At 43.0% G+C, this 18,887-nt stretch overlaps 1 protein-coding gene across 1 annotated transcript in view; it reads left to right on the top strand.

Annotated features, from left to right (window-relative positions):
• The first annotated feature begins 16,667 nt into the window (after window positions 1-16,667).
• The window catches only part of ARID2 (AT-rich interaction domain 2), a 149,889-nt gene continuing 147,669 nt past the window's right edge, over window positions 16,668-18,887 (top strand). The window contains exons 1-3 of the mRNA XM_067564162.1: window positions 16,668-17,333; window positions 17,495-17,588; window positions 18,749-18,846. Coding sequence (XP_067420263.1) covers window positions 17,242-17,333; window positions 17,495-17,588; window positions 18,749-18,846 — 284 coding nt within the window. The 5' untranslated portion in view covers window positions 16,668-17,241. The remainder of the gene's footprint in view (window positions 17,334-17,494; window positions 17,589-18,748; window positions 18,847-18,887) is intronic.

Genomic DNA, 18,887 nt, shown 5'->3' with positions numbered 1-18,887 from the left:
ACTTGGTAGCTGGGAGCCCTCTATCTGACCAGATTGGACTCCCTCTCACACTGTGAGGCTGTGACAGGCCACAAACCCCTGGTAGATTTTGCATTTACACAGCCCCCCACAGGCATAGACCACACCCATCTTAATTCAATCAATGCTTTCCAGCCACTCACAAACCAACAATAGAGAAATTGCAGCTGGCTCCTCAACCCAGGACCAGTGGAAAAAAAAGCCTGACCAGTGGAAATTATTATCCCATCTGCCTTTCCCTCAAAGTAGAAGTATTATGCACCAGCTTTTGTTTTGTTAGCTTTTGTCTAAACACTTCACTCAAAGACACACTGGTTAAGATAAAACATTAAACAAGTTTATTAACTACAGAAAAATAGATTTTAAGTGATTATAAGTGGGAAATGTAAAGAGGTCAAAAGTAGTTACCAAATGAAATAAACATAAGATCGCAGTCTAAATTCTACACACAATCAATAATTGAATTAGCAATGTCTCACCCTTGTTAATTGGTACAAGCAGTTTTTTAAATGCAGGCTGGGCAACCTTCCGTGCCTGCCTGCAACTCCCCTCCCTGCTTTTAAAGTCCTTTTGTCTCCCAGATAAACCTTCAGGTGTTCAGCTGAATGGGGGTGGAGCCAAGTGAGGATGTAGTCTGTTTCAGCTTGCTAGAACAGTCCATGCTTGTGACATGGGAGCTGCTTCCCATTGGTCAAGCAATCCCATTGCGAACATGCATCCTACAGTGAAGACTTGCTGTAAGCAATCCCCAGTAGTGGAATCTTTCCTTGATGGGCCATTAGCACATCTGGCCACTTCATTGTTGTACCTGAAAAGCTGGTTTGGGTGGTTCCCTCCTCACAACATGTTCCAGTAGCATTTACAACAATATTTTATACTTCACATACAATCCAACAGGATATTAATGTTTAGCAGATCAAGACTTTTAAAATAACACCACACAAGGTATACTTTATACAGAACATATTATCTGACATTGGTGAATATGGGTTTTTTGGGGTGCTGTTTTCAGACACAGGGTGTCACAATAGTATGTTGGAATAGGAGGGTTCCATGGCCGTTGGGATTGACTGTTGAGAAGAAAAGTAAACAGAAGTGAAATGAGAGTTTAGGCGGGGCCTTCTGTATGGGGGAAATGGGAAGTGAAGGAAAGTGACTAGGCAGCAGGGTAGAATGTATGAGGACAGTGTCATGGAAGAAAGAGTGAGCTGAATAAAGAAAAACGCAAAAGAAGCCAACTACACAGGGAGAACTGAAATACCCCTGAGAAGATGTGAGTACTGTTGGTTACCATTTCATTGTATCAAGAATGTAAAGGGTTAACTGTGGCCCGACAATTTTTAAACATGAAAATTCAATCTTTATGCCTAGCATGTTTTGGTGTTTCCTTGCAGTATCGTTAGACTTGTGACCTATGATTCTACTCTTCCTGGGGTCCATACCACAAGTAGTTGCCCCAGGCACCAGACTGCTATCACCATTTTTCCATCCACTATTCTCACCCTAGTGGCACAGCTCCAGTTCCCCAAGCACCCTCCCATCCTCTCTGCTCTGAAAGCTGCAGATGAAGGGTGGGAGTCCCCACAGCCTAAAAGGAGTGAGCTTCATTCACACAAGAGACTGATGGTGCCTCCTCCATGGGTATGAAAAGGCAGGGGGATCCCAGAAGGGGAGCTGCTTCTGTTACTTTGTCTAGAACTAACCATATCAATATTACAAATTCAAGGGCCCGATTTTCTGAAGTGCACCTCCCACAAACTGGAAAACCAAGCCTTCCGTTTCTTAATCCCACATTAAAGTTTTTGTACCAAATGGTCAGTTGGTGTATCTCCACTGAAGTCTGTAGAACTATGCTGATTTACAGTAGATGGTGATCTTGCCCTATCTCAAAGACTATAGTTAATTCTGATGAGTGGCTAAAAGGATTCAGAGATGCATACATTTGAGGAGGAATTTGTGTATGTAGTGTGCTGGGATTCAAGGGCTGTAGCTTTGTCTCCCAGAATAGAGATCTCCATGGATTACCACTGTACCCATGATCTTTAAGTACAAGCAGAAACTTGTCTGGAGATCAATAATTCACAAGTTTCACTTTGTGCATGTGGAGATCTTGGTTGTCCCGGGCTTTCAGACAATATATTGCCTAGCCAGTTGCTATAAAAATGTTTAGAATTGAGTTCAAAAGGGGAAGGGGGAGAGTGTGTTATACAAATAGAATTCAAGTGGCTCTTGTGGTATGATCAAGGAAATCTACTTTAAAATTGTGAGATAATTAGATTACACAGTCCATTTTTAATTTTCATTTCATTAGCTGACATGGAAGACCAGCAAGGCAACAGAATTTTATGTACCAATGTAGTATTCATTTTAAAAAGATGCTAGCTTCTTCAATCCATGTTATATTAACTATTTATTTATCTTTTGTATTCCATAGGAGTACTCGCATGAATAGTTACTCAGACATGTGTTTTCAGGATTGAGACATTACTGAATATTAAAGGCACTGCCACCAGCTCTGCCTATAGTTCAGGTTGCTTGACACTTTCATTATAAGAACTGGTTTTCTTTGCTTATAACTTTGCCAAACTTTAACCATTCTACCTGAAATCTTCCAGTGTCTGCACCAGGCTGAATTGTTTTGGAATGTTTTAGGAAAAGGGGTTCAGTCATTTCTAAGAATGAGATTAGAGAAAAATATGTTTTGCCCACGTGAAAAAGATTCTTATAACCTTTCCATTGAGAAGCTCTAGCACCTCCATGCTTTGGAGTAGGGATTTGAAATTTGATAGGGGGCTTACCTTTGTGTTAGGGATATGCCTTTTGAGCAGTTTTTCCACAGGAATGGCAAATTAGGCCAAGTTATGAGCCTCAGAATAAGTTTCAGTCTGCACATGGTCAGCAGAGATTTGTTAGAAGTTAGCAGTTAAATTCTTTGAGAATACTGTCTCCACTAAGCATGCTCTAGCCTGCAGCTGCAAGACCTGAGCAGAACTTTCCCTGTAATTGCCTATGGTGGTTGCTGTGGCATTGAGCACTACAACAGAGAGCAGGAAGGTCATCTCTCCTGGGCTCTCAGTGTTCCCTCTACTGGCATCCAGGGAGCATGGAGAAGGATGCCTGACTAGAATACAGAGGGGACAAAGAGCTGGATTTTTAGAGAGCAATGTGGGAGTGAAATGGCAGGCATGAACTGCCCCTGGGACAAGGAGTGTGGGTGGTGGCGAAGGGGGGAGCAAAACTGGGAGTTGTTGGGGAGGCACACAGCAGAGAATGAGATTGGCTGGGAAAGGAGACTGGGTCAAGAATCCTGTGGGGAAGGAGGAATGGAAAAACAGAAAAAGTAGTTTGGACTGTGATTTGGGGATGAATCAGGGTTGTATAGTGAAGAAGGCTGTTTTATGTAGGACCCCTACCTCATTTGTTCCAGACGTTAGAAGGTTTGTAGTGAATGAAATCAGGGGAATGCAAGAAGAAAAAGAATCTCATGTTTAAAGGCATGTGAATGCTGCCCTGAAAAATTTGTTTCTATCCCTACTTTGCCACAGAGTTCCTATATGATGCTACTCAAGTCACAAACTAAGAACTCACAAGTGATCGCTAATTGTATTCTCATTTTCTCAGTACCTGACTTGAGGTACTCGTGTCTGATTTGCAGAAGTACTGAGTATTCACAACTATACATAAAGTCAAAGGGAGCTATGCTTTGAACATAAAGTGCCATAATGTAATCTGAGAGATTAGGCTCTAGGTATCTCAAATTGGGCACCTAAAATTAGTGAATACTTTTTACCTTAATCTTTCTGGGACAGATTCACAAAGGGGTCTTGGGCATTTTAACACCTAACTCCTAGGCCACCCAGTAGAATTCACAGCCCCAAGTTAGGCACCCAAAAACTCCATGCATTGTATAAGAAAAGGTAGGTGCCTAGGAAAAGGATTCACAGAAACCACCATACTAAGCAGGGAGCCACTTAAGCAAGCCACAAGTAAAACAGGAAGGGGCAGGGTTTAGGGCCATAGGCACCTAATTGGCAGGCTGTAAGGAGACACCTCCCTCTGACCAGGATTCTCTAACGTGAACCCACTTTTGGAGTTACATGTGTCAGATAAGCCTTTTCTCATGACAGACTTGGGAGAGAGACCCCAACCTATTATAGCCAATGGTTGTGGCACTCACATGGGAGGTGGAGAATCTGGGTTCAAATCAGGAAGAGAGGGAACTAAAACCTAGGTCTCTTGCATCCTAGGTGAGGGCCTTAACCCCTAGACTATTGGATATAATGGAGGACAGATGGAAGGACATCTAACCCCTAGCTGTCTTTTTTGTGTGGGTGAGGAGTGTTTTGAGTACACTTACCTGATTGGGTCCTGCAGGCAAGGGAACATCTATTTTGAGAATACCATTGGGATTTAGGCCTGAGCTAGCATGTTAAGCAACTGGGCAGCATCAGGACTGAAGTGGTTTTGCACATGCCTGCTGACAAACAGGCACCTACAAGGTTAGGCAGCAGTGGTTTTTGTGAATATCAGTGGCACCTAAATCCCTTTGTGAATCCAGCCCTCTGTGCCTCAGTTCTCACTTTATGAAATGGTGTAATGGGGTCCTCAGTCAGCCAAGGGAACTAGCTGTTTGCCCCGTGACTGAGTGGATGCTATGGTAAGGGAGCCCAGGCCCATCCACTCCAGCAGGCTCTGAACCCCACCCCTAGGAAGATCAGCTTCATTGGGCATGTGGGAGGTGCCATCTGAGCTACCCTCCCTTGTTTGCTTCCTACCACTGTTTCATCCCCTCAGTTTCTGGGCACAGATAAGGAGAAAAGAAAAAGGAAAGCAAACTGCCACCCCAGCTGGGTTCTACATACAGTCTTGTTCCTGAAGAGAGGCTTCTTCAGCCCCTTTTGGCAGGAGCCTGCATGGTAGGTCTGCACTCCTCCCCAGTCTCCCGTTTCTGAGGTGGGTTGCTCTCTTTTCAATCCCAGCTCCAGTTGGAGCATGCTTTCCAGGCTTGGAGAGAAAGGGCTGGCTGGGCCCAAGATAAATCCTCTAATCCCTTCCATCAGTATGTGGTTCATATACCCCATCACAAATGGGGATAATATTACTTGACCAGGGTGTTATGAAAATATTAATGTCTGTGAAGCACTTAGATACTACCCTGATGAGTGCCCCCAGAAACGCCCTTGAGGAAATTAATGATATATTTACAGCAGGATTTGAATGTAGGTAAGAAAGCATGGGACCACACACTGCACAATGTAAATATTGAATAGTTGCTCAGTCAGTGAGCATCATCCATCCTGTGCACTGAACATGGGGAATGGCCTGTGGATAAGAATAGGTGGATGATCATACAATACATATATACAAGGGCACTGAATTAAGATTATCTTAATTCTGGCATTTCCTAGCCTTCATGCACTTGATTTAACATTCTTCTAAAGTAAGCTGGGTGCATGTAGTTATGTCTAGATGTGATGTTTAGTCACCTTTCCAGCCTACAGCCTTCAATTTTTAAATAAATTACATTTTTAATTTAAAAAGAAAAAAGTTTTTTGATTATGAGTACAGTTTGCTCTTATATAGTGCTTTATATCAGTAGATCTAGAAGCGCTTTTCACTAATGGTCAGTATTATTATCCCCATTTTACAGATGGGGAAAGTGAGGAAGAGGGGCAAAAGGGCTTGCCCAATGTCACCGGCATGTATAGAACCCAGGTCTATCCTGAGTACCAGTCCAGTTCTCTCTCCTCTGTGGCACATAATATACCTCTAAGAATTTTTCTTACAAAAAATCATCAGAACTTGGTTTCAGGGATAGCAAAACTTATAAATAAAAATGGCTTTTAAAAAAATTAATAGGTTTCAGCCCAGGGACAGACTGTACTCCAAAATTCCTGAAGACAATGCTTAGCAATGGAAGTGTCCCTGACCTACAGTATAGTATTGCAAGTTTGATATTAAAAATTATACATATATTTATTCAAATATCTGGATTAAGGTCACAGGGCCTGATTTCCAGAATGCTAAGCACCACTAACTCCAACTAAAGGAAATAAGAGCTAAAAGAGTTCAGCAAGCTTTAGCGACATGAAGGGAAAGTCTGACCCATACTGTTTGAAATCTTATTTTTCTCTATGGCTGGTCTAGAGCAGCAATTACAATTTCCGCTGAAGTTGATCAAGCTAGATAGCTACATCAGAACTGACCAAATTTATTGCAGTGATGCCTCCTTCATATTTATAAATTGGGCAATAGGTGGCCATATGTTTGCTAGTCTGTCATGGGGAACCATAGTCACACAACGAATCCTTGATTTCCATTTGTGCATTTAAAATGTCCACATCTACTATAGTTGGTGCGGCTTCAGTTCAGAGATGACCAAGATGGCTGTGGAAGGTCGAACCCAGAAACCTTCTGAATGAGATCTGGCACAAGGTGCTTATTTTTTAAGTCTTGTTTAGCCCAATGTGATTTCCAGGTCTCTTCCTGATCATAGCCTGATTGCATGAGACTAAGTTAATATTACCAGAAAGGCTTGCAAAACTTAAAGCATTGGAGGTGAGGAGGGGGAGGGGAAGAGAGGGCGTTGTCGAGGTCTTAGTGGATAAGAAAACATCTGTTTGCCTGGATTCACTGAGCTTCATGGAGTGTCACAGCAGCTTGGCATGCTGGCAGCAGAACAACGTTAGACAGAACAGGTAGGCATGATGTTGGAGTCAATTTAAAGGTTCCAGTGATGCACCGCATCACTGTAGGTCAGCAAGTTGTGTGTAACTACATCTACTCCATACCCATGACTAATATTCAGCTACCAAATATACAAGTGCCATTGTAGATGTTCGCAACACTGATGCCAACACACCACAGACTGTACCTTGTAGTTTCTGAATTATGTTAGCTTTTGTTTTTGGTCTTTGTAGCTACCTTCTCAAGGTGGTCATCGAAGGTAAGGGTGCAGTTGAGTTTCACTCTGAGATACGATGGGATGTAATCACATAGCACATTTTTACCACAGAATGCTACTGTGTGTGTTTTTGGTACTCCTATTATCAAGGTGGCATGCGCTTACTATTGGTTTTCCAGGGTTTGGTTTGAGCCTCCATTTCCGGAAGTACTGTTCCATAATTGGGAGGTCCTCAGTTAATGCTTTCTCAATGTGATGGAAGTTTGGTGCTTGGATTTTCTCAGCAAGATCTGCATATCCACATTTTCATGGTTCTGTTGGGAGGCATGTCACTATTAAAAAGGGTTGATGCAAGTACAGAGTCATGTGGTAGCCCATTGTTTATGGTATGGAGTGAGTTGGTCATACTACCCAGGTCCACCTGTAGGCATCTATTACTCAGCATAATCCACAGCAAGCTAAGTGTTTCATACCAAGGTATAATTTTTGCAAGTTTCAGCATCAGGCCCTTAATCCATATAGTGTTATATGTAGATGACAGATCGACATATACTGCATCAATCTTTAGTTTTTCCTGGTAGGTGGGGAGATGGGGTAGGGGAGGTGAGTGCCAGAACTTGGTCACAATAGTTACGTTTGGGCCAGAAACCTGCCTGTTCAACAGGGACAGTTGGCTCAGTAAAAGGGCATATTCTTTTGAGGATGGTTCAAGAAATGTATAGGTCATGCATAGTAAAGAAATTGGCTTATAGCTTCCTGCTTCATCAATGAGCGTCCCAGGCTTTAGAATGGCAATTACCATTACCTCACAACATATTTCAGGGATCGCTGTCCTTAAGGTAGCAGAGTACAATGTTGCTAGCCCCTGGAGACCTTTGGGGCCAAGATGGCGGAGAAATTCTGGCAGAATACTATCAGGGCCTGCAGACTTCTCTTTTTTCATTGTGACAAATCCTTCTTTTACTTCCTCAATACTGACAGTGGCAGGTTCTTCTCAGGGAACTGATGCAAATGTTTGGTAGCGCTGTTGATACATTTCTCTTCTTGAGTGGTCCTTTGTGTTCTCCATCAGTTTGGAAGCTCTTGAGTTTGGCCAGATACTCTGTGGGATTAGCGGCCCCAAGGCATCACAATAAAGTCCATGCTCGGCAGCTTCAATGTGTAAAAATTAAGGTTTTGCATGCAATGAAATGTTTGAAATGTATATATTAGAACAAATAACCTTCAGAGGGTTCATCCATAGATAGCAGTATTTCACTTGTATGGTCTTAAAACACAAGCGAAATTTATAGCATTAAAGAATTCCCATTTGTATACCAATTAATAAATTAGAGTAATCTGATCAAGGATGAAGTGACACTAAAAGCAGTCACATCTGGAGAAAGACCATATTTTTCTATTCAAGTTTGCCAAAGAACTACTTCATAGTTCTATTTGCATCATGGCAAATACTATAGGTAAGTTCCTAGGACATTCCCCCTGCAATCTGGGTTGGTGTGTAGCTGTGTCACCCCAACCCCCCTGAGCCCCAACCTACTCTGCTTTGCTGTGTGAACCACCCACTCCAGGGTCAGCCCACGCCCAGTCTTCTGTGAGTAATTGCTCCCTGACCTAATGAAGGAGCGCTTCTGGCCAGCCGCTCATGGGATTGACCCCCAGCAAACACCCCCAGTGCCAGATGCAATCCCAGGAACTGCAGTCTTATGTCTGCTGTGCACTGCACCCTGCAAGCTCATTACACTAGTCCGTCAATTTATTAAAGAAATTGATTGCACCAGCTCTGTCACTCTAAGTGAAGTCTCTGCACACACACTCAACCCACATGCACTGCTTTAGATAAAAACAAATAAGTTTCTTGATCACAGCAAGAAATTTAAATGATTATAAGCCAGAAAAATACAAATCAAGGCTGGATCGCAATTAATTAAAAGACAATCGCATTCTAAACTAAAAACTCAATACTTTAGTAGCCTTATAGTCCCAGATAATGCTCACCAAAGGCTGGCTGACTTCTTTTCAACCAGGCCCTCTACTCCCTGTGGGCAGCCTGTCAGTTGCTTGCTGTTGCTTCATAGATGGATTCCAAGGGAGAGCCACAGAGACAAAGATGCCTCTGCCTTTAACATGTTTCCTTGTTATCCCTGGTGGTCAGGTGACTGGCTATGTCCGGCAATAGGCATGATTTCCTCCACTTGAATCAAATGGGCATCGCCTTATCAGGTGCTCAGGTCAGTCCATTGTTCCTGTATGCATGCCTCTGCAAGGCGTGAACCCTCACTTTGCTTGGTGTTTGCCTGGATCTATTCAAGCCATGTGAGACACATTTGGGAATATTACGTAGCAGAGTTTCATATCTATACATATGTGACATTGCAGGAAACATACTACCATAACAATAATGTTCAGTATGTCATGAGCATTCCAAAAACACCTTACATGACATACTTTGCATTAGACAATACACAAATCACACCATAAGGGTGTACCTGGGGTTACAGCGTGTCACACCTGTGTAGTCTGTGATTTGGAGACATAAAATTTGCTACCAGAAAGCTGTGCTCCAGAATCTAAGTCACAACATTTACAAATTGCAAAAAAGGCCTTAAGAACATGAATCAAGCATGAACAGCTGAAGTGCTGTCTTCCTGAGTCCACAAAGAACCTGAGACAATAACTAAAAGCACCACCAAATATACTCAAGTCTACCCTTTCTTTCAATCCCTCCACCAGCCTGTCTCTTCAGCAGAGCTGAAACAAGCTGTCTCAACTCCAGTCCTGAACTCCTTCACTAGACCTGCCACAGAGTCTCTGGGAGTGAGCAAGCCCCTCCCTGGCTCCCATTGCTCCTTAGCTATGTGCACAAGCCTGGGTGGAGAACAGAATTCCTCCTGTCCCTGGGCTCCAGTTGCCTCCTGGGCCTGTTTAGGGGGCAAGAGGGTGAAGGGGACTTTGTGCCCACCATTCTCAAACAAGAATTCTAAGGGAGACACCCTTGTGGCTCAAAGCCCAGAAATAGCAGGGGCTGATAAACACTCGTGCAGTGTCTGGATAACACTGTACCCATGTTCTCCTCCCAGAGCAGTGCAAGAGTGATGCCATCATGCTAGTAGTGCACAAAAGAGGAACCGAAACTGACTATACATAAAGTGCTATCAAATGTGCAAAGTGAACAACCTCAAATAAAGAAAAATATGTTTTCCACTAGCTTCTTTCAGTTTTAGTAATCTTAAGCATAAACTTGTAACTATAGTAAGTACAATGTTTTCAGACAGTGTGATTTTCAGGTTGTGTCCATTTAATATCTGACCAATGAATACATTTGAGATTTTTCCTTTAACTGAAAATATTGTACCTGTACTACCACATTATTCAGGTAAATACAGCAGCCTGCTAAGCAGCATCTCCAGTGCAGCTTGATTCACTTGCTAATAGTTAATATCACCTAATCTATATTATCTAGCCTAATAGTCAATAGCTTAAAAAGTCAGTTTAAAAAAAAAAATGCCCATAGGTAACCACACAGTGGCACTATTTTAAGCATTTCAATCAGCTTGAATAATGGGAATGGACTAGTTAGTCTAATTTTATTAAGTTGGCTTCTTGTCAGGTTTGCTTTCAGGTTTCCATTCACTAGCAGTTTTCTCAATTGTTTTTGTAATATGGATTAGGCTGACATTCATCAGTGGTCTCATTGACCACCTGCCCTTGTATTTGTGCTTGTAAGAATCACTTCCCTTTTCTTTATTTACAATACGTAAAATCCCTCCGCTTATCAAAGCAATTGCTTACTCAGAGAAGATTTCATGTATTTTAGCTATGTTTTAATGGTGTTTAATAGGAGGAAATATAAGAAAGATCCAGCACCACATGACCAACACTTTGTGGACCACTAGTGAAAACCTGGAGAATCCACACACACACACGACTCTTTACATTAGCACAAAGTTGGAACATCTGGACTTCAAACACTATAGGAGAAATGTTTGTTAGTTTTTACAAAAATTCCAGTGGACTTTTTCTTCTTCGTCAAATGACAACATTTAATTGGTCTTTAGTTTTGTGAAAGTTTTCTAAATAAAAAAGAATAAGCCTTAAATTTGGTAGTAAGCTTAACCAGAATAAACTTTTAACATTCTGCAGAAACAGTCAGCAATATGGAATCTAGTCTAGTTTCATATTTCAATTAAACTTTCACACATGCAATAAGAAATTAGTCCCCTTTACAGCACTGTACAGTACTAGCATGAAATTTAAGTACAGCTTTCATGGCTGTAGAAAGACTACTACTAACCAATTCATACCAACACAGGTTTAATCATAAAGCAATGCTTTCACAATCGCTAGTCATGCTTACCTTAGAGATATAGTTATTTGATTGCTTAAAGCAACTCAATATTATTTTAAGATTTGGTACCAGTTTGCCATCCCATGTGCAACTCCCTGAATTCTACTCTTCCCCAGATATATTTGATACAGTATCACCACTTTCCCATCATTCAGAGCCCCAGGTTTAATATCTTTCCATTACGGTAGCCTTGAACTTACTGCAAGTAATTTTTTTTTAATTGTGTTTAAAAACACTTTTATGCAAGTCTGAACATTTAGTACTTACTATTACAGAATTGCCAACCCCAAGAGTTCCAAAATCATGATTTTGATGCCAAATGAAGTGTGGCGTTCTCTTTATTTGACTTCTAGTTTCTATGCTTGTAGGGTTCACTTACTTCATGTTTTCAAGCTTTTACAACTATGAGGGCTAGAAACTATTTTTTTTAAATGAAAACCAAGGTTCTCTCACAATTGCTTGATTCCAGCAACTGGGAATTCAGGAAAAACACCAAAAACTGCAAGACTCATAATACAATTGTGAGTTGGCAACACTTCTATTGATACATATAACACCAAAGTTTTTTTCTTTTAAAGTTTACTTGTATGAGACACTTTGTATATAGTCAGTTTTACCTTTTATTGGTGTGTGTGTTGGAGGGAGGAGGGGGGTGTCCTATACAACAACACACTGAAAAATGAGTTAAAAAAAAAAAAAAAAAAACCTAGGAAAGTAAAAAACAGATTAGGAGAATTTAGGAAGTGTAATTCCTAAACTCACTTCAAGTCAACATTTTCAAATTGACTAGTTCTGAGATTATGGTATTTGTCATTGACATTACTTTAAAATCAGTCAGTTCTGCAAACCCATATTTACGTGAATAGACTCACCATCTTCAGTCAGACTACTCATGAGAATTTACAAACCTGCCATAATATTGCAGGTTCTTTTCTACTTTAAATATGATCAAACAAGCATGATGCATTAAAACTGTGCAGATGCTAAAGGGCCCCTACTGTACAGTTAGTACTTATCTTGCTACTTATCAATGATCTGCATGTCTTTAACAACATCATCTTTAAAACAGCCAGTACACTAAAGTGTAATAAGTTAAAAAACATTAAGGAGGGAGAAGGGAAAATGGCAGGTATTCTATACTTTTGCTGACTAAATACCCCTTATCAGAGATTACACACTTTTCAGTAACTGAGTAGTACAAACATAGAAGTCTTGAAACCAATGTATGTAGTTAACCACATCTACATGTGTTGTTACTAAAAACGCTTGAATAAATAATATAGTTTTCATGAAAATTCACTATCATGTCAAGTATCTGACTATTTCTCTTCTAGACAAATGCTCAGCCCACAATTGTTGTTACAGTAGTTCTTTCCAGGATTTCATCCTATACTGCACACAGTGTGCAGACCTTAAGAAATGCACTATATAATTGTCCTCTCTAACCCATGTAACAGACCACAATTACCAAAAAAATACTAACAGAAAATACATTAATACTTCAATAGAAGAATTTACAAATTACTGTTAACAGAAATAGTTGTTCCTATCAGCATTGGACTTGCAAAGTTACATTTTTGATTAGCAGTGACTAACATTTCCAAGAAGGAAGAGTAGCAAAAACAGGGATGAAAAGGGCCAGTGGGGAGAAGTGAGCAACATTTCATCCTCAAGAAAAGGAGAAACATGGTAGTGGCATACCAACAGCAGCAGCTGCGTGGCCTGATCTCTAGAGAGCAGCAGTTGGACAAATAGGCTGCAAGCATAAAACAGTAGTGGAGATTCAGACAAAACTGGAACTATGATGCGCAGCAGTGAGGATTGTATTTCACAATTAGACTTGATTTTACTTTTACAATATAAATAATTCTAGATCAATCACTAAATCTGCACGGTCTACAAGAACATGGATCCACAGATAGCATTAACATGAAAAAATTAAACTAAATCAATTCCCTTGTACATTAGCTTTACATTTAATCTAAACAATTTTAGTAGTGTAGCTTTTATTTTATTATACCAGTTTGTGATTTATAAGAACCATACAATAAAAATCAAAGGAAGGTACAGTAAAAGATTTGTATTTTGTTCTTTCTACCTACATTTGATCTATATAGCTTTTTAATATGCTACATGGGAGGAGAAATTTTATAATCTTTGAACACCACATATTTCAAGTACTTACTATGTATTTAGATTTCCAATTTAAAAAAACATCTTTCTACCATCGGTAAGACAGCATCTGCATTTCAGAACCATACATCAAACAAAAATCACTTTTAGAGAAATTGAGTAAAATCTTAATTCAATAGTTCCTTCTCCGACCTCTCCCTCCGAAAGAAGATATACGCTTTTACAAGAAATAAAAGCACTGCAACATTAGTTACAAAAGCATATCAAATGGAACCCGTATCACATGAAAGTATAACCATCAAGCCACTGTTTAAATGTAAAACAGATTGTCAAGATGGCAGAGGCACAGGGGTTAGAGTCTAATACAGACATCTTGTACCTGGCTGTTAGCTAGTGTAAGTTGAAGCATCAGCCTAGAAGAGGGCTGGTTCCTAAGGCACGCACTAACATGAAGCAAACAGTAATTAAGTGCTGGAAGTGACCTAATTAACTGAGAACCTAGATCTTCCTGTAACTCTTTACAGGGCTGCTGGAGTCCTACAGCAATAAAGTTACATAAACGGGGCTGCCCAACAAGTCCACCAGCTGAAGGATGGAAAGGTTTAAGAGCAAGGAGCGAGCCCGGAACACGGTCTCCATGAGACCGCTAAATCCGCTCCCATCCCCAGTCACTGCCGCCCGCCCGGCAGTGCGCACTCCAGGCCCGAGCGGAGCCCTAATTCCCCTCGGGGAGCCTCCCAGCCGGCGAGATCGGGCAGCACCTTGCTGCCGAGCCCGCCGGATAGCGCAGGGCAGGGCAGGGCAGGACCGGACCATCGCCCAGACAACGGAGCCGCCGACCAGAGAAACCCCGCAGACGCAGAGCCAGTACAGGCGGCGGCAGAGCCCTCGCTGCCCAGCCGGCTGGTCCCGGCGCTCAAGTAGCCGCTCCGCCGCTGCTCGCCGCCTCCCCCGCGCAGGCTTTATAGAAAGTCTCTTCTTGGGGGCGGGCGGTGAAGTCCCTCGCTCGCTCACTCCCCGTAACGCCGTTTAGCCGCCGCTTTCTGCTTCTCTGCCCCGGCCAAGTCGGTGTTTTATTGACAGCGCTGTAGGCACAAAATGGGGCTGCCGTCGCTTGCATGGGCGCCGCCATTTTGTGAGGAGCCACGGTTCGTAGCTGCAACAGCCGCAGCCTCAATAGTGGCGGCAACTGCAGCCCTGGCGTGTTGGAACGGCGGCAGGGGTCTGTGTAATGGTTGAATACAGTGACCCCCTCTAGGGAATCCCCAGCTGACAGTTACGTAAGGGACCGTGCGCAATTGCTGTGCTTAGCACAGAAACCCACCTAACCCTGCTACGCAATTTGACTATCCTTCCTCCTGCCCTGACTGCACACACAGGCTAGGAAAATGACTCACCTCTGCCAAGTCTCTCTCATTTAGGGGAGACCCACCCACCTCCTGAGTTCAGAGGCATTTTTTAAGGCATGTTTAAACTGTCTCTCGTGAGGAAGGCTTTTTTGCTGTGTATGTTTCAATGAGATACTCACACCCTAATTCCCTGTTTTGTTTTCAATGTCTCATTCATATTGTCCCAACTTTGGCAGCCTGGCACATATTACGGTGAAATAGCAAAACCCCTCAAAGTATGATGGGGGCTGCTGATCTGAAGCTTCTTCTTTCTGGGATAAATAAAATGAGGGACATTTAAAAAAAAACAAGGCTGAGTGACACTATATACATTTCTCACACAGAAATCCTCCATTCAGAGAGGGAGAGGCTTGAAATACTGCCTGAGAATTAATCCCAAACTAAGGAATTTCTCTCTCCCCAGCTTCCCATGAGTGTGACCTGGAAGGCAGCTTTTTTCAAACATCTGCCTATATCTCTGTCTCTGTGGTTATATTCAAGCTGAAAGAGAAGTCAAGTTACAAGGAAAAAACTCATCTGAAAAAATGTTTTATTCCCTTAAATAAGTTAGTACAGCATATAAGGGTATTATAGTTTTCTTTGAAGTGCTCACTTGAGGCCATAATGTGTCATTGATTTTAAAACAGAACTTCTTACTGACTTTAAATGAGGAATTCTGCTTAAAAACTGCTGAATACGGCCTTGGATTTCAATTTATTGTATGAAAGGGACCAATGCTCCTCTGGAGTCTTATAAACTAGAACAAGTGCTCACCTGGAGTTCTATTTACTTTATGAGAAGGACAAGTGCCCACCTGGATTACCACTTACTATAAATGAGGGACAAGATTTAGGGAGGAGGACACGCCTGGGATCCCATTTACTGTATGACCCCATTCTTGTCCTCACTTACTTTAATGGGAGCAGGATGGTGTCCTGATTGGAAAACTATAAAAGCATTCACTTGGGTTCCCACATACTGTATGATAGGGACAACAATTTACCTGGAGTCTCCTTTATTGTATGCCAGAGGACTTTTGGTGGCCTGGAGTCACATTGTAAGTGAGGTCCCGTTCAATGTATGTGAGGGACAAATTTCCCCCCTTATGAATTGTATGAGGACCAATATTAGAGAGAAGTGTGCAGGTGGAATCCCATTAACTGCTCACAGCCATACATGTGACTAGGGACTTTGACTGGAGAGTAGCTTTAGTAAAATTCTTTTATTACAAAGAATATCACTTCTTAACCTGAGAAAATATTTCTCTAGCAAGACGATTCTCTCCCCGGTGGCATACCTGCTTGAGGTTCCACTCATTTAAGAAAGGGATCAGACTTCCTCACTGGGAAGATTTTGCCATATCTAACCTCTTAAAATGAGTTTGGGGGGCCTTTCAATGAAGCATGCCAAATCATCCTTATCATTCAAAATGCCTCAGCCTGAGACACCCAAAGGGTTTTTTTTTTAAATTCAAAATCCTCTTGGGTCCCCTCCAGTTTGTTTAACTCAGTACATTTGATTTAGGCCAATTTAATGCAGGTATTTCAGATCAAACTTTCCTGTCTCCTTGTTTCTCCCTCGAGTAAGTCACTCACTGGAGTGATTAAAAGCCTGAGAAGAAGGGCACATTTCCCCTGCCCCTAACTCTGGAACAACCGGTAGTAGCCGTTTTTTCCCTTCTCTCTTTTCCTTCTCCCTCTTCTCTTTCCGCCCGGCTTTGTGTGAAGTTTGCGCACATTGCAGATGAGCCCTTAGCGGCGAGAGGAGCCTATTGTTCCCCGCCAGGAACTGCTTGCTGGGGCTGTGCTGGCTTTTGCCTTTCGAGCTGCCTTTTGCAGTACCCGGGCCGGCCTCTGGGGTTCGCTGTGTTGCGCTCTCGCCCAGGCAGCCGCACGGCGGCCTCAGATCTTTTTGTCTGAGAGAGAAGAGAAGTGAATCTCGCTGCCGCCGCCGCCGCCGCCACTGCCGCTGCCGTAGCTGCTGTACAGTGTGTGTGTGAGAGAGAGGGAGAGGGAGATTGCATGGAGTCGCGTCTGTAACACACACACACACACACACACACACTGTCAATACCTCACTCCAGCTCCCCGCGCCCCACCACAACACTAACCCAATTCATTGTGTGATCCAGCAGCACCATGTTGAGTCTCATGTGCAGGCTGGATCGGTCGGGTTTGTGGTGCTGAGACAGGCAGCGGCAGGAATTGCTGAGAGGTGCCCCTCTCCCTCCCTGTGTGTTGTGTGGAGACGGGACTCGCAATTACCACGCTCTCGGGGCTCCCTTATTCCTTTTAAACTTTTTTTTTTAAACAAGCCCCTCTCCATGGCTGATCCTCGGCCGAGCACGGGCACCTGGGTCTCGTAAAGACAAGGAGGAGCCGGGGATTGTTGTTGTTGGTTTTTTTTTTTATTATTGGATTTTTTTTTAAAGAAAACCTTTTTAAATACAAAATATGGCAAATTCGACGGGTAAAACCCAGCCAGACCAGCGGAGAAAGGGACTCGCTTTCCTGGACGAGCTGCGGCAGTTTCACCACAGCAGAGGGTGAGGAAAATGGGGAGATGGAAGGGGAGGGGGGGGAGGCTTTTAAACCGGCCAGATCCAACTTCCACCCCCTTCCCTGAAGGACACGGCAGCCCCAGTGAGGGGGGAAAAGGGGGCAGAGTTGACAAGTTGTGTTGTTTTGCGTGTATCTCCTTTGGCAGGTCTCCTTTTAAGAAGATCCCTGTGGTGGGTGGGAAGGAGCTGGATCTTCACGCTCTCTACACCAGAGTCACCACTTTAGGCGGATTTGGGAAGGTGAGTGGAAGTTTTAATTCGGGTTTCCCTCCCAGTAACCTCTTCCCAAAAGTCTCCTCTGACCCCCAGGGGCAGAGGGGGGAGGTGGGGTGGCCGGGAAGCGTCCCATTGAAAGCCGGCAAGGGAAGGTGGGGGGTGGAAGAAGGAAGGAAGCAGGCAGGCAGGTTGGTGGCTTGGCCTTGTTGGTGGAGAGATGAAGGGGGATCGTTGGGGGTGCAATGTACACACTGCTTGTGCCTCCCTTTCCTCCTCCACGGCCCCCTTTCCCCTTCCCCTCTTTCCTGGGAGAAGGAGAGGAGAGAGCAGAGCGAGTAGGTCTGCCTTTGAGTCAGTTTCTCTCGCTTGCGATCGCTGCTTTCTGTGTGTTTCACACAGGCAGAGACGGGAGCGGAGCGTCTGAGTGCAGTTTTAGTGCAACTCAAAATTAGCGGGCATGTTTAACATCGATAATCGGCACGGAGCATGGGCTAGGAAATGATCCTCGCAGCCGGGGGGGACCAGGCGCTGCCCTCCGAGCCCTTCCCGGAGAGAAATAACAAAAGGGGCACCCAAGACGGTGTGTAATCAAATAGCCATCTTTAGGCTTCAAGGCTAGGGACAGAAATGTAGGCCTCAAAAGAAAGGCCTCTCTGTGTCTATGGATCTGCTTTGGGGGGACTCACCGGAACGGCTCCCCTGCTCCCCTGAACCCAGAGACAAGTGGGCGCCCCCTTCAAGACTTTCGTGAATCATTTTAAACTTCTTTTGGTTTTTAACGGACCGCGTTAGGATTTAAAAGGGGGCGACAGAGGGACTCCCGATTGGTTATTGTCCAGGCAGTAAAAACAAAAACAAACATCCCCCAAAACAATACAACCCCTCCGTTCCCCCCAGAATAACCAAATACGTTAAACAAAATGTAAAATAGTGGTGAGAAGCAGGATTATACCTGAGGGGAGCTCACCAGGGACTGTCAATGAGAAATATAGTCCTATATCCCATATACCTAGATCTCTCTGTCTATATATATATATATATATATATATATATATATATATATATATATATTTATCATATATTTATTTGTTTCATGGCAGCCCGTGTTTCCTTGTGATGTTCACTATCAACGATGTGTATGTGTGTGTGTTGTGTATCTCTGTCTGTATGTTGTTTTTTAACAGGTTTCTGAGAAGAATCAGTGGGGAGAAATTGTAGAGGAGTTTAACTTTCCCAGAAGTTGTTCTAATGCTGCCTTCGCTTTAAAACAGTATTACTTGCGGTAAGTGCTGATAAGGACTATTTCAGTAGTGTTGCTGAGCA

Source organism: Emydura macquarii, unplaced genomic scaffold (genome assembly GCF_026122565.2).
Source record: "Emydura macquarii macquarii isolate MOO-44397 ecotype Brisbane River unplaced genomic scaffold, CSIRO-AGI_Emac_v2 contig_2636, whole genome shotgun sequence".
Classification (NCBI taxonomy): domain Eukaryota; kingdom Metazoa; phylum Chordata; order Testudines; family Chelidae; genus Emydura; species Emydura macquarii.
Note: the sequence above shows the minus strand (reverse complement) of the source record. Positions and strands in the feature narration are given on the sequence as shown.